Genomic DNA, 12600 nt, shown 5'->3' on the forward strand with positions numbered 1-12600 from the left:
TTCCAGCACAGGGCTGCACCACCCTCTGTCATTGTTTCAGGCTTCAGTCAGGCAGGGGAAGTAAGGCAGCCAAGAGATTAGGAGACTTCTTGCAGACAGAATGAGGACTCAGGCTATGTCAAAGCTGAGGGGAGAGGGTCCATCACCCCCTTTTTCCACAGCCCCTGAGTCCTTCCCTGTGGGCCTTTTTCGTGACCATGCCTGTCTTAGGTTGTTCCTCCCTTGAGGAATCTTACCCGTTACTGGCTAACTGGTCAGGCTCAGGGCCAAGCAGGGTAAAGTAAAGTGAGCAGGGGTGGCACCCCTGCCAGGGAGATAAGCTTTGTCTCCTTAAATGGCTTATGGTCCCAAGGTCTCTGACTCAACCTTAACCTGGGGGGGTTAAAGCTTCTGAAACCAGGCAGGGCGGTTCCCAACAGTAGGTTCCCTTCAGTCTTCAGAAATGTGTGGGGAGGAGAACTTTCCCTTTTAGTAACTGTCTGTAATGGACACTGAACAGTCAACCACGCAATACTTGACCTGGAAACTCAGAAATTCCAGAAGGCGCCATGACTTACGTTTTTTATTATGACGCATTGTTGCTGTTTCAAAGACCGCTGATCTCTGGCTCCGCTTTTTCCTCCCACTCTGGTCCCAGCGGCTCGCACATCGAGAACTGGCACTCCATCCTGAGGAACGGCCTGGTGGTTGCTTCCAACACAAGGTTGCAGGTAAATTCTCTGAACGCTTTCCCAGGCCCTGCTCACTCTTCAGTCCTGGAGTTCTGGAAGCCCTCCTGGTGTTGTATTTTACTTGTAAGGGAGAAAGTATTGGGGTTTTTATCAGTAGGATCAGTAGCTTTCACAAAGTAACTGAAGCAGAACCGGCCTCTCTGCAGTCCAGGCATGAAAAGGAAAGGTTGACCTGCCTATGCCAAAACAGGAAAATCCCTGCAAACTTCAGAAAAAAGGCTCCTGCAAAAAGTAAAACCCTGCAAGCGTATTCTGTCTGTTCACTGAACACACCTTTTTGAGCATCGCTTCAGGGTGGAGCCTTTAACGGAGAAAAACTGGGGGTAGCAATAGGAGAGTGGAGATAGGACACCAAAGGGCCTTCTGATACCTGCTGTCCAGCCTGCAGGGCAGCACCTGGAGTCACAGTGCATTGTGGTCCAGTCTCGTCTTCATTTATGCCCTTCACACCACCCCCCCAGTGTCATGTGGCCGCCTTCCCTCTGATGATGTAAGGAGGTCACCGTAATGGGTCTCACACGCTGATGACGACTCAGGTGACTATAAATGTTTAACTGCGATTCAGACTGAAGAAGGTACACGGTCCCTAGAACAGAGAATAAGAGAACTCCTATTGTTCTGAGTCGCTTCTCAGATGGGGGAAGAGTTCCAGTTAATGACACTTGGTAACTTGAAGAATTGAGAGGCTGAGAGTGGAATGACCACGTTGGATAATGCCAGTCTGCCTAGGACACTGTTGATCTCCTAGTGTGCGATGTACGTTTCAGCCGGTTTGGTTTGGGGCATGTTAGACTCATTAACACAGAAGCTGCTACTGTACTTTATGGTGGGCGACTCTGTCATTGCTGGGTGGAAGGGGCTTTTCCTCCATCATGTTTCGTTTATCAACTTACTCTGCATGTTAAGGACAAGGATGTCCGTACTGCTATTTTCAAGTCAGACCTTGCAATAAAATCTTTATCACTGTCTAACAGTTAACGCTTCCCCACAAGATTGATTGCCTTCTGCTGTAAAATATTAACATTCGAAACCTTTGACTGATGCCTCTTCCCTTTTTAGCTCCACGGTGCAATGTATGGAAGTGGAATCTACCTAAGTCCAATGTCAAGCATATCATTTGGTTACTCAGGTAAGCTTGTGCTTCATTTCTAACCCCACATTTATTAGGTTTTCTATTTCTTTATATGTCAGGCATAATTTTCTACCAGCTGACTAAAGCTTATTTGGCATATTTGTGTTAAATTTTTTGATAAATGTCAGAACAAAATAAAACTCACATTTCAAAATGTATTTATAATAATCCCCTTAGTGTCCAAAACGGTATATATGTTTGGTCGATTTCAAACTCAGTTTTAATTTTGTTTCAGTGGTGTCTGCACACAGTACATGCTGGGAAATATTCACACATACTACTTCACTGTCACTGAGTGTGATTCTGTATCATGCCAATTCTTATCTTTGGATTATTATGTATCCCACACAGGAGTTTTAGCAGTATGGAAATTTTAAGCTTAGAAAAACACCCTTAACATCATTCTACTTCTTGGCAACTTCTCATAAGTATTTTCATGAAGTTGCATGAAAAAAAACATTTTAGAATCAACGGAAAGCGTGTGCGGAGGAGCGTGGAAAACTCAAACCACGGGAAGTTGTTAGCAGTTACCACCCTTGGAGCGTAGAATTTCAGATGATTTCTTCTTTGTTTTTTAAAATTTGTTGGACTATTTTACAACAGTCAGTGTAATCTTTTAGAATAGTAATTTATTCTGTTCAAGTAGAGAGTACTTAGTAACAAATGAAGTTTTTCCTCCTTTTCTACCACTCAGCGTTTAAGGGGTTTCCCATCACAGCTTTAAGTGTTTCTGCATTCACTTACACATGTAGTTGGTGTGTCTTGTGTGCTCGTGTGCATACATGGGCATCTGATCACACAAAACCCTTCAGGAGCAGCATTCCCGTGAAAAGGACACTTCGAGGGTCTCATGGCCAGGTGATGGTTGACCAGGCCTACCTGCCTAATTCCTACCTGTCTCATTCCTGCTCTTCCCGTCACAGCCACTTGTCTCTCAGTGACTCACCCTTCCCTTTGGCAGAGCACACGTCCTAAGAGCCCTAGGTCCAGTCCACCCTGTGCTCATTTGCTGACCAGCCTCAGAAGACACAAGCGCCACCTCCTGCCTACACCCTTGGTCACAGCAGTCACAAGCCCTTCCATATTCAAGGTCGGGGGATTAGAGCCCATCTCCTGGTGGAAGGGGGGCAAAGTCGCATCATAGAAAAGGACATGAATTGAGAAATACTGTCGCAGCGATCGTTGAAAATACGATATGCCAAAATAACACTGTGAAAGTAAGTAGCATTAGGAAGAAGAAGATAGCATAGGAAATGGAATGCCCTGGTTCAGTGGAGAAAACAATTAAAATCAGGCTAAATAAGACTCTAAATGTTATTAAACCAGAACACAACAAAAAACTCATATTAAACCACTTTAAATAAAAACATCCTCAGTACAGAAAAGAAAAACACAACAAATCGAGTACTTGGATTTCTGCTTCTGAAACTGGTGTGTAGAGTCCTCAGGTAGGTCCACGGAGAGGTTTGCGAGGGACACAGAGGGGAGTAAAGTCTGGGAGGATGCGCATCTGCCTGGACGGAGGTCCCCAGCCACCATCCAGTTCCTGAAGTGTCTTTGATCAGAAAACAGCTCAAGAGCCCCCCCTCCCCCCACCCCTGCAGTGAGATGCAGTTCATCACTGGTTTCTGAGAGGCTCTGCCTGTTCTCCCCAAGACTTCTGCTGATACAGCAACAAAAACGTGAACACGTACCTTCACGTCAGAACAGTCGATGAACGTTTTCACGTAAACTAGAGCTGCAAATTTACCAGCCCTAAAACATAGAAATTTTAGTTCTGTTTTGTCTAAAATAGTTCACAGTAAAAATCATGGCGTTAATAGAGTAGGCTACGAATTTGAGTGTCGTGGACCAAAGGATGTGCGTAAGGTTTCTTTATCAGGAGAAGTAGTGAATTCCATGTGGACCTGAGCCTGCGTCAACCATTCACGCTGTGAAGTTACAGCACACGTTTTTTTATACCGTTCATATTTCCCACCCCTTGTCTTCTGATTGGATGATAAGAATAACAGAATGTTGCAGAGCCTTTTACAACCAAGTTTTGTGAATTTCCTTATTTTTTATGCAAGAGAATATCCTATTCCTTTTTCAATGCAAAGGAGCACAGGTGGACTGTCTGCTCTCGGCCTCCCCCAAGATGTCTGAAACCCACCGACTCTACCCCAGGTACCGAGGACACAACAGCTGCCCCTTTGAGAGGCCACAGTCTCCATCGGAGGCCTGAACCAATCACCCTCTGCTGAAAGTGGAAGCTGGCAGTGCAGATGGACTGGATTGTGAGCCGTCTCAGAGTCTTGCTCCTAAGTTATTGTCTTGCTGATGTTTTCAGGGATGAACAAGAAGCAGAAGGTGTCGGCCAAGGACGAACCGGCTTCCAGCAGTAAAAGCAGCAGTGCATCCCAGGTGGGGCAGCAGCTTCAGGGCATGTGTATGAGGCGGGAACTCGGACTCCGCCCACCAGCAGGGTTCCAATAAATGCCTGGGCCCTTTAAGTGTGAAGAATTATTTTAAGTGGTCGTTACTCAAAATGAAACAAAACGCACCCTAAAATGGAATAACCAAAATGCCTTTATTCAGTAAATATTTAGCAACTATTTATTGCCCTCTTGCTGTAATAACGGAGACTCTAACACATTAAGCTACAATGATAAGTAAAAATAAATCCTCTTGGAGCCTTCGTTCTACTGAGTGAATAAATAAACTGAATATGTATTTAGTATAAATAAGCTAAATGTATGTTTAGGTAGGTAGATGGTGATAAATACTATGGAGGAGAATCAGGGAAAGGGCATGTTGGATGCTGTGGGACGGAAGATAGAACCAGAAGAATGCTGAGTGGGGTGGTCGGGAAGGGGCACCCCGAGAAGCTTCTGTCGGAATAAAGGTCTGTAGGTGGTGAGTGCACCTGCTGCTGTTTGGTTCTCTGGGAGGCAGGGCGTTGCCAGCAGGGAGTAGAGCAAGTACCAATCCCTTGTTTCAAAGAAAACAAACATTCTCGACAAGATAAAATCCATCTGATGGATACCGTGACTTTAAATTTAAAAAATTAAAAAAAAAAAGGAGGTGTAGCTAATGTAACGTCTAAAAACAAAGCCCCAGAGTTTCCACGTGAGGCTTATCTGAGCCTCTGTGGCTTAATGATGCTAAAAAATGGGTTGGTTTTGCACGGTTAGGTGATCTGGAATAATTGAGTTTAATGTTTGAAAAGATTATGCTACTTCAGTTTTGTCTCCTGTGCAGTAAAGATTCCAGGCTTCCAGCAAATATAAATTTGTGTTCTCATTCTGTGTTGTGAGGCTACTGCACTGTAATTTAGCGTTTTTAGTTCACTTACTCTCAGAGTGACTTCATAATGATTATGTACAGAATTAAATGATACAGCAAATATAGTTTGCCACTAGGAGAGTTCACAGATACTGCTGCTAGTGTCTGTAGGACTTTTATTTAAAAAAAAAAATGGAGCTATCTTAGTGACAGTTATTTTTTATTGATGATCAACTTAGTGACTGCCCATTGACACTCTAATTTTGTTTTCTTTTGGAATTCAGTCACAGAAAAAAGGACAGCAGTCCCAATTCCTGCAAAGCCGTAACTTAAAATGCATAGCCTTATGTGAAGGTAAGATGTCATTTTTGCAAACCTTATGTCAATAACTCTCAGTCTATCTGTGTTTAAGAATTTGAATGTATTTGCAGACCACTCATCATAGCATAGTGAAATCATTATTCCTTATGACCATCTCTAAGGGTGCAAATGGGAAATGGGGACAACAGAGGTCAGAGAGGGTGAAGCCAAAGAGCAGAGTTGGCAGGAATGCAGACAGAGCTACATGTCCTTCTTGGCAGATGTTTCAGAGTGGCGAGGGTGTCTTTCTGATCACGCACCGCATATCTCCCTTGTTAATATGCCACCTTCCTCTTTTAGTTGGCTTTTGAATGGGTAGTATTGTGAGAATTTTTAAAGATGAACCAAGCCCTGACGAGATAACCCTTGAGTCTTTCTGTTCCTATACTGAAATTATTTTTCTATTCTGAATTGGGACAGAAAAATTAATACAGGTATTTTGCAAGATCGTATACTTTTCTTTGTTCTTGCTTTAAAATTTTTCTGGCAAAAAAAAAATTTGACTTTGGCTGAAATTTCATTCTTGTGTTGGGAGTTTTGGTAGCCACTGTTAACTGTCTTGGACGTTTTTGCCATAGTATTGAGTGGCATCTCATCGTTTTTATTTATGTTTCTTGATAGCCAATAAGGTTAAACATTTTTCATATGTTAATTTCGCATGTACTTCTGCTTTTCGGTTTCTGAGAATAAAATCCTTTAATTTTACCTTGGGCTTTCAGTGATCACCTCCCCAGACCTGCACAAACACGGAGAGATCTGGGTCGTCCCCAACACTGACCACGTCTGCACCCGGTTCTTCTTCGTGTAAGTGCCAAGGCGCAAGCCTGCATGCCCCTGGTTTCTCCATAAGTGAGGCAGTAGGGATGACATTTTCACTCCGTCACTTTAGCTGCCAGTATCTAACAGACGTCATCTCTCACCAACTCAGTGTTTTCATTTTATTTTAATAAGCTGTAAAAAACAGTGGTGTTTAAATGCTGAGAATGTAGAACTGAAGAAAAATATTGTCTCTTTAACCATCTGTCTATACATGTGTGTATGTAGACATGTATATGTGTGTATATGTACATATGTGGATATGTATATATAAACATACTCAGCTGTTATACTTACAGATATTAGAACGTGGAATGAAAACAATCATGAGAAGGTTTTGTCCCTATAAAAAGCCGATTTATGTTCCACGTGTTATAGGTTGGCAACACAAGACTTGCTGTAGACTTTTTCGGACACAGCTCTATCATAAGTGTATTCAAATATAGACGCGCTATTTTTCATCCCTAAATAAAGGGATGAACCGAGGCTGGTAGACCTGTCTGATTTTCACCCACCCTCACTTGACTCTCGGCCCTCTTCTCAAGCCTGTTTCTTCCTCCTCCACAGTCCTTTTCCAGAAAGGGCCTCAGGAAAGGGTTGAGCATCTCTTTTGCACTTCATTGTAGGTTTCTAAAAAGCTGGGAAAATTCGTGGGCTTGTTTTTTATCCACCATGTCAAAATGACTGCGTCGAGATTGCTCCAATGTATGGTGTAGCCATAGTGCTGGGTGCCTGTAGCGTTTCCTCTGTTAGCTTACCGATGGTCTGTCCACCACGGGAATGTTATCAGCTGCCTGGCTTTCTTTTGGGTGGTATGAAAACTGTGAATTTCTTGTGATGCAGTCTCATATATTATGTATCTGGTTATCCAATGTGCATAGAGTATATATTGATACGTAAATTGCATATTACGAGACACATACATGTCTGTAGATTCCTGTGTTAGTGGCTCGGCGACAGAGAGAGTAGCGGAAAGAGCCCCCCTTTCGATCGGACAGCGTGTGCCCAGGCTCACCAGTTCCTAGCAAGGAGACACTAGCCAAGCTGCATGACTTTTCAAGCTTCATCAGTAGACACAAGGAAGTACCACCAGTAGACACAGTGGGACAGGCTGTTATCAGCCAGACTTCCCACCGGGAACCAATGGCCCATGAAAATGGGGTCATTCCTACCATCCGCGAGTAGATTACTTACCAAGGTGTGGATCTAGGGAACCATGGGTCTGGGAGAGTGGCCTGGATCTGGTGGCACCAAAGCTGTTATGCATCCCTAGGACCGAAAGGATAAGGACAGGAAGCAGCCATCAGAACCCAGTTGGAGGGGCCTTGCTGGATCAGCAGCTTTGAGAGGAGCCATGGCCTTCGGTTGAGGGATGAGGCAGCCACGGTGCCCTTGTGGGTCTAGGGAACCTTGACCTCACCCTTCTGCCAGCGTCTCTGCATCGGTCAGCCCCTAGAAACCAGGGGTGAGGGAGCAAATGGATGGGGTCCACAGTCCCCTCCTTAGCCTGACATTGACCACTGAATCTGTCCTTTCAGCTTCTTGCTAAAACTTACAGTTGTTGAGCTAAAAAAAAAAAACAAAAAACAAACCTTCAGTTATTTAGGTAGGAAATAAAAGTTCAAGTGTTCATTCGTTGAAATTTCACATAAATTATATGTAAAATAAATCTGTAGGGATATGTGTGTGGGGTAAATATGTGTGTGTGTGTTTAGTGGAGAGAAAGATTATTTCGTGAGGAGAAAAAAGTTAAGGAAAAATCCTCTGAAAAAAAGAGAAAATACTTCTAGTATACTCTAATACTTTCCAAATAATACAAAGGAAAGAATTCTATTAAGATAATGATTTTTACTTTTTCATAAACACAAAGGAGATTTTATCCTTTTTCTCTGCATCCTTTGGAGAGAAGGGACTAATTAACAGAAATTGATAAGATTCAAAACACATCAAAAGGGGAATCCATCCACTAATTAATGTACATTGTAATTAAAACCATCCATTTCTTTCTTTATAAAATGATATTGCAGAATTCCAGTGAAGTGCCTCCCTGGTAAGTGGAAACATCTTTGTGAAAAATAAATTGATGAGAAAGAATCAACTTATCACAAATTTCCCATTTCAGAGAGAAAGTCTATTTTTGTTCTTTCTTTACTTCTTTTTTTTTTTTTTAAACAATATATGATCTCTTATGTTAGATTCTTGGCCTGATGGCTAGCATGTAAATTAATGTGCCTTCCTTTTTCTCTGTTAGTAGGCAAAAACATTAAAAATTAAAATAAATTCCATGCTAATCCGATTTTTAGAGTGCAGGAGATAATAAAATCATTTGATAGGCTAATCTTATTCTTTTTAACAAATAACACAGAAGGAGAGAAAAATTGGGGAGAAATTTTAGGGAACAGACTACTGTATCAGAAAAAATTGAAAGTAATTTAAAGGAAGATTTCCCTTAGGGGGAAAAAAGGAAAATGAGAAGTTTTAAAAAAAATCTTGTTGGAAAATTCCAACATGAATAAACCTAATCAAATGCAAATGCTTCAGGCAAAAAATGTAATAATTCAGATGTTATGAACAGATTCCAGCCAATTTTGAGAATTTTCAGCAATTCTAGGAATTGTTGCTAAGGCTTGATTTCAGTACTGACCTGAGACCTCTATACAAAGACGTGAAGGTCAACATACAAAAATAAGGCAGCTTTTTAAAAGGGGCCAGGAGCTGGACTTAAACAGGGGGTGTGAAAACCAAATAGGCATACTGTGCTCTGCTCACATACAACAAAAATAGGTATTTCACAGTGAATGGAGCTTTGAGGGCTAGAGAAGAAAACTTACTATTGGTATTTTTCATAAGTGAGCTTCAATAATAAAATTCAAGAGAAGGTAACTGATGCTCCAGCAGGTAAACAGAGTATGTGTGTCTGGTGCCCCGGGTCCCCCAGCACTGCCACAGCAAAAACCCCCTCATCCGTGTGGGTCCAAGGAAAGGTTGAGAAACCCTGGATCTGGGGATCTTGCTTATTTGGTGTTACAGCCCACGCGTTTAATGCTCCCATTTTTCCTTGATTTAGAGCAGACAGATCTGCAAATGCATTGTTTCCATATTTTGTCCATTAATGAATTTTAAGATTTATACCCCCTCCTAGTTCTCGAAACATCAAGAAGTTCAGAAATTTAAGGACAGGAAGTTCAGGTAAAACAGACCGTCTGCAGGAAAGAGATGGAGTCTCTCAGGTTCTTGAGTCAAGCAGATGTATTTCAGGACTTCCTATTTTACTTAGAAGGGCTGGCGCAGATACCACCCCTCCCCCGAAGCTCCTCATCAGAATGAATCTCCCTGGGTGGGGTTCTGGAGCTCACCACTTTTAAACCTCATCTTCCTCACTGTGTCTCAGGGCCAACTCCTGCCCCGCCGCCCCTGTGCACCCCACAGCCTTGCACATGGAGCCCACAGGCACTTGCTTATCAGCATGTGTTAATGAATAAACAGAGGCAAAGGCACAAAGGAAAATATCTTGGATTATATGTGGTTTTTATTTGAGGTCAGAGTTTGAAATACATCTAAAGAGGCAGATAGAAGAAAATTTTATAAACTAAGACTTGTATAATGGCCGTTCAATGAAATGAGAGCGATCTTTACAGAAGGTGAACAGTGCTCACTGGGAGCACAGTCAGGAGACGACTCACTCGTGGAGTTAGATGACAGGGCATCTGTCATGGCTCATCGGGGCTGTGTGACATCACGCTGATAGGATCGGGGAACTTCACTTTGTCCCCAGTCTATAATAAATCCAATTTCTCTATCTTCAACCCAGATCTCTTTCCCAGATTTAAACTGCCACATCACGCCCCGCTCCAGAGTCCTTAACAGCTGCTTTGTAAGATGAAGTCCAGTCTCCTCGGCAAAGGGAACCTAGCAGCCCTTCCGCCCTTGTTCCTCCCTCAGAGCCGCTGAGATGGAAGTCCAGGGGATGCAGCCCCAGTCGCATGGCCCGCCATTTCTCACCCCAGGGTGTTAGGCTTTGCAGCCTGCCGTCTGTACTCGGGCTCTTGGCCCGGCCCACTAAGCCCGTGTGCTCTCGTCCACTCTCCCCCAACACATACTATCTGACTCCCACTCCTCCTTGCTGTCGCTCCTCCCTGAAGCGCCCCTCGCCTTCCCGGTGCTGCTGCTTTGTGCCCCGGAGTGTTGTCGGGCCGTGCTTTTGTCAGTGGGTTGTTATTTTGTACGTGGATGGTCTTCTTCACGAGCCGGTGTCCTCCAGGTCGGCCTGGTGTGTGTGTACCCAGCACAGCACCTGGCGGAGAGTAGGAATGAACGAAATGTCCACACCACAGCTGCCTGCTGAGTGTTTCCCCCAGAACGTCTGCTAACACCTTAAACTCAGTATGTACAAAGTGGGACCCACTGTTGCTAACGCCCTCCCCAACTCTCTACTTCCCCAACCCGTGCGGTCATTTTACCCATCAGAGACTGTGGTTGCCCTTTCCCTTTTCCTTGCTCACGGTAGTGGTCAGCTCCTCAGTTTATCCCTTCAGCGTCCTCCTGTTACAGCCCCTTCGTGCGCATGGTTTGGTCATTCTCTCCCCCAGAGCGCGCCAGAGAACACTAGCTACTCTCTGTGGTTCCGATGTCTTCATTGCCCCGATCTATTTTGGGCGATGCCCGGTTTGTTAAACATTATGGTCAGTGCCCTAGTGCCGCCTGGTCAATGGCTGGAAACCGAAACCAAGGAGAAGCCAGAAAAGAAGAAAATCACTCATAATATCTCCATTTACAGTTAACTACAGTTCATCTTTTGGTGTATAGCTTACATTTCTATGCATATAAGATTTTAAGATCGCGCTATTTATACCACATTAATTTTCCACAAGCAAACTTTTGTTTAGTCCTTGCTCAACCAGCCTGCTCATTTTTTGCAAATACAAACATGTCCTCCTGCTACGTGGAGCCCATTTACCTTTCTCCAGTTACCCGCACAAACCACTGAGTGACTTCCAATAGCTTGGAGTTGTTCCACCGCCCCCCGCCCCCACTGTGTCTTTACTGTCAGCTGGCCCCAGTGATTGGCTTTCTCACCAGCTCGCCTGCAGCCACCCTTCCAAGGGTGAACCGCGGAGTCATCTCTGGGGCCTTTCCCGACACCCCCCTCAGACATGCTGTCTTCACTCCAGATTTTGCTCACCTGCTCCGTACCGCCCAGGCCGCCTCGTGCTCCAGTTGTTTGCGTAACTGTTACCTGCCCCAGTAAAGTCGAAGGATGGTCATGTTTGGGAGCCGCACCTCTTGTGCGGAAACACTGAACACACGTCCGATGAAGGCAATGGCAAGGGACCCAGTGTTCCAACCTGGTGACGAGATCGGACACCGGCTGTGGGGTCGCGTCGGGTTCCTTACAGGACCTCTGGGCCAGTGCTAGGTATCGTTTGATTCACAGTGAATTCTTTCTGTTGCTTGTGGAAAACAGTGCCGTCGTTTCTGGGTTCCAGATTTGGGGGACAGACAGCAAATTTACCTGTGCCAGCCTTGGAATGGAACTGTCACCAAGCTGTGGTAACAGTTTGAAAATAAAGGTTGTCAACACATCCCCAAGTTTTCTCCGTGAAATTTCTTCACATACCCAAGAGAGGCCCCAGCTGCTAAATTCCATCTATCGTCTTAATTTCTCTCTTACAGCTTGGTAAGCAAAATACTTTATTTTTAATGAAAGTTTTAGTAATCTTTTCATACTCCTGGGAACATAAGTCATTTTTCCTTTTTCATAAAGCCCCAGTCAGGCATGTCATTTCTTTATTGACAATTTGTTCTTTATCTTTTTTTTTTTTTAATTGCGTTGCTTTCCGGGCTTGGCGGGACTTCTCGTTAACAGCGCAGTGTCTGTCCGCGGTGCTGACAAACAGCTACCCGGGTTGTGTCTGCCGGGGTGTCCCCAGTGCCCTCGTGCCACCACTGACTGCCTGTCAAGCTCTGCCGTTGACCAAGTCACATGCTCGTTTGTTTTCCTTTCTGATCGTGTCTGCTTGGTGGGTTAGGAGACCCGAATGCTTTTGGCCAGTTTTATCCTCAGCCTACTGCCACTTTCTGGCAGGCTTCGTAGACAATAGGAAAAAATGCCTTTTTCTCAATACTTTCTATCTCCATCTTGCTCTTGCTCTCTGCTCCCGCCTCCTCCAACGGGTTTTTATGGGGACGTGACGTACAGCATATAAGGATTACCACCAATAATGTCGTGATCACTATGGATGGTAGCGGGTGGGGACTGGGACTGTCGGGGGGACCTCTTTGTAAAGTGTACGGTGG

General features: G+C 44.2%; 1 protein-coding gene across 3 annotated transcripts in view; it reads left to right on the forward strand.

The window, feature by feature from the left end:
- PARP8 (poly(ADP-ribose) polymerase family member 8) overlaps positions 1-12600 on the forward strand; it is a 154936-nt gene that overhangs the window by 124245 nt on the left and 18091 nt on the right. For all 3 annotated transcript variants that reach the window (XM_045204842.2, XM_024571933.3, XM_053914755.1), the window contains 5 exons: positions 638-710; positions 1791-1860; positions 4193-4266; positions 5412-5481; positions 6207-6291. In XM_045204842.2, the coding sequence (XP_045060777.2) occupies positions 638-710; positions 1791-1860; positions 4193-4266; positions 5412-5481; positions 6207-6291 (372 nt within the window). The remainder of the gene's footprint in view (positions 1-637; positions 711-1790; positions 1861-4192; positions 4267-5411; positions 5482-6206; positions 6292-12600) is intronic.

The sequence above is a fragment of the Desmodus rotundus genome, chromosome 1 (genome assembly GCF_022682495.2).
Source record: "Desmodus rotundus isolate HL8 chromosome 1, HLdesRot8A.1, whole genome shotgun sequence".
Taxonomy (NCBI): domain Eukaryota; kingdom Metazoa; phylum Chordata; class Mammalia; order Chiroptera; family Phyllostomidae; genus Desmodus; species Desmodus rotundus.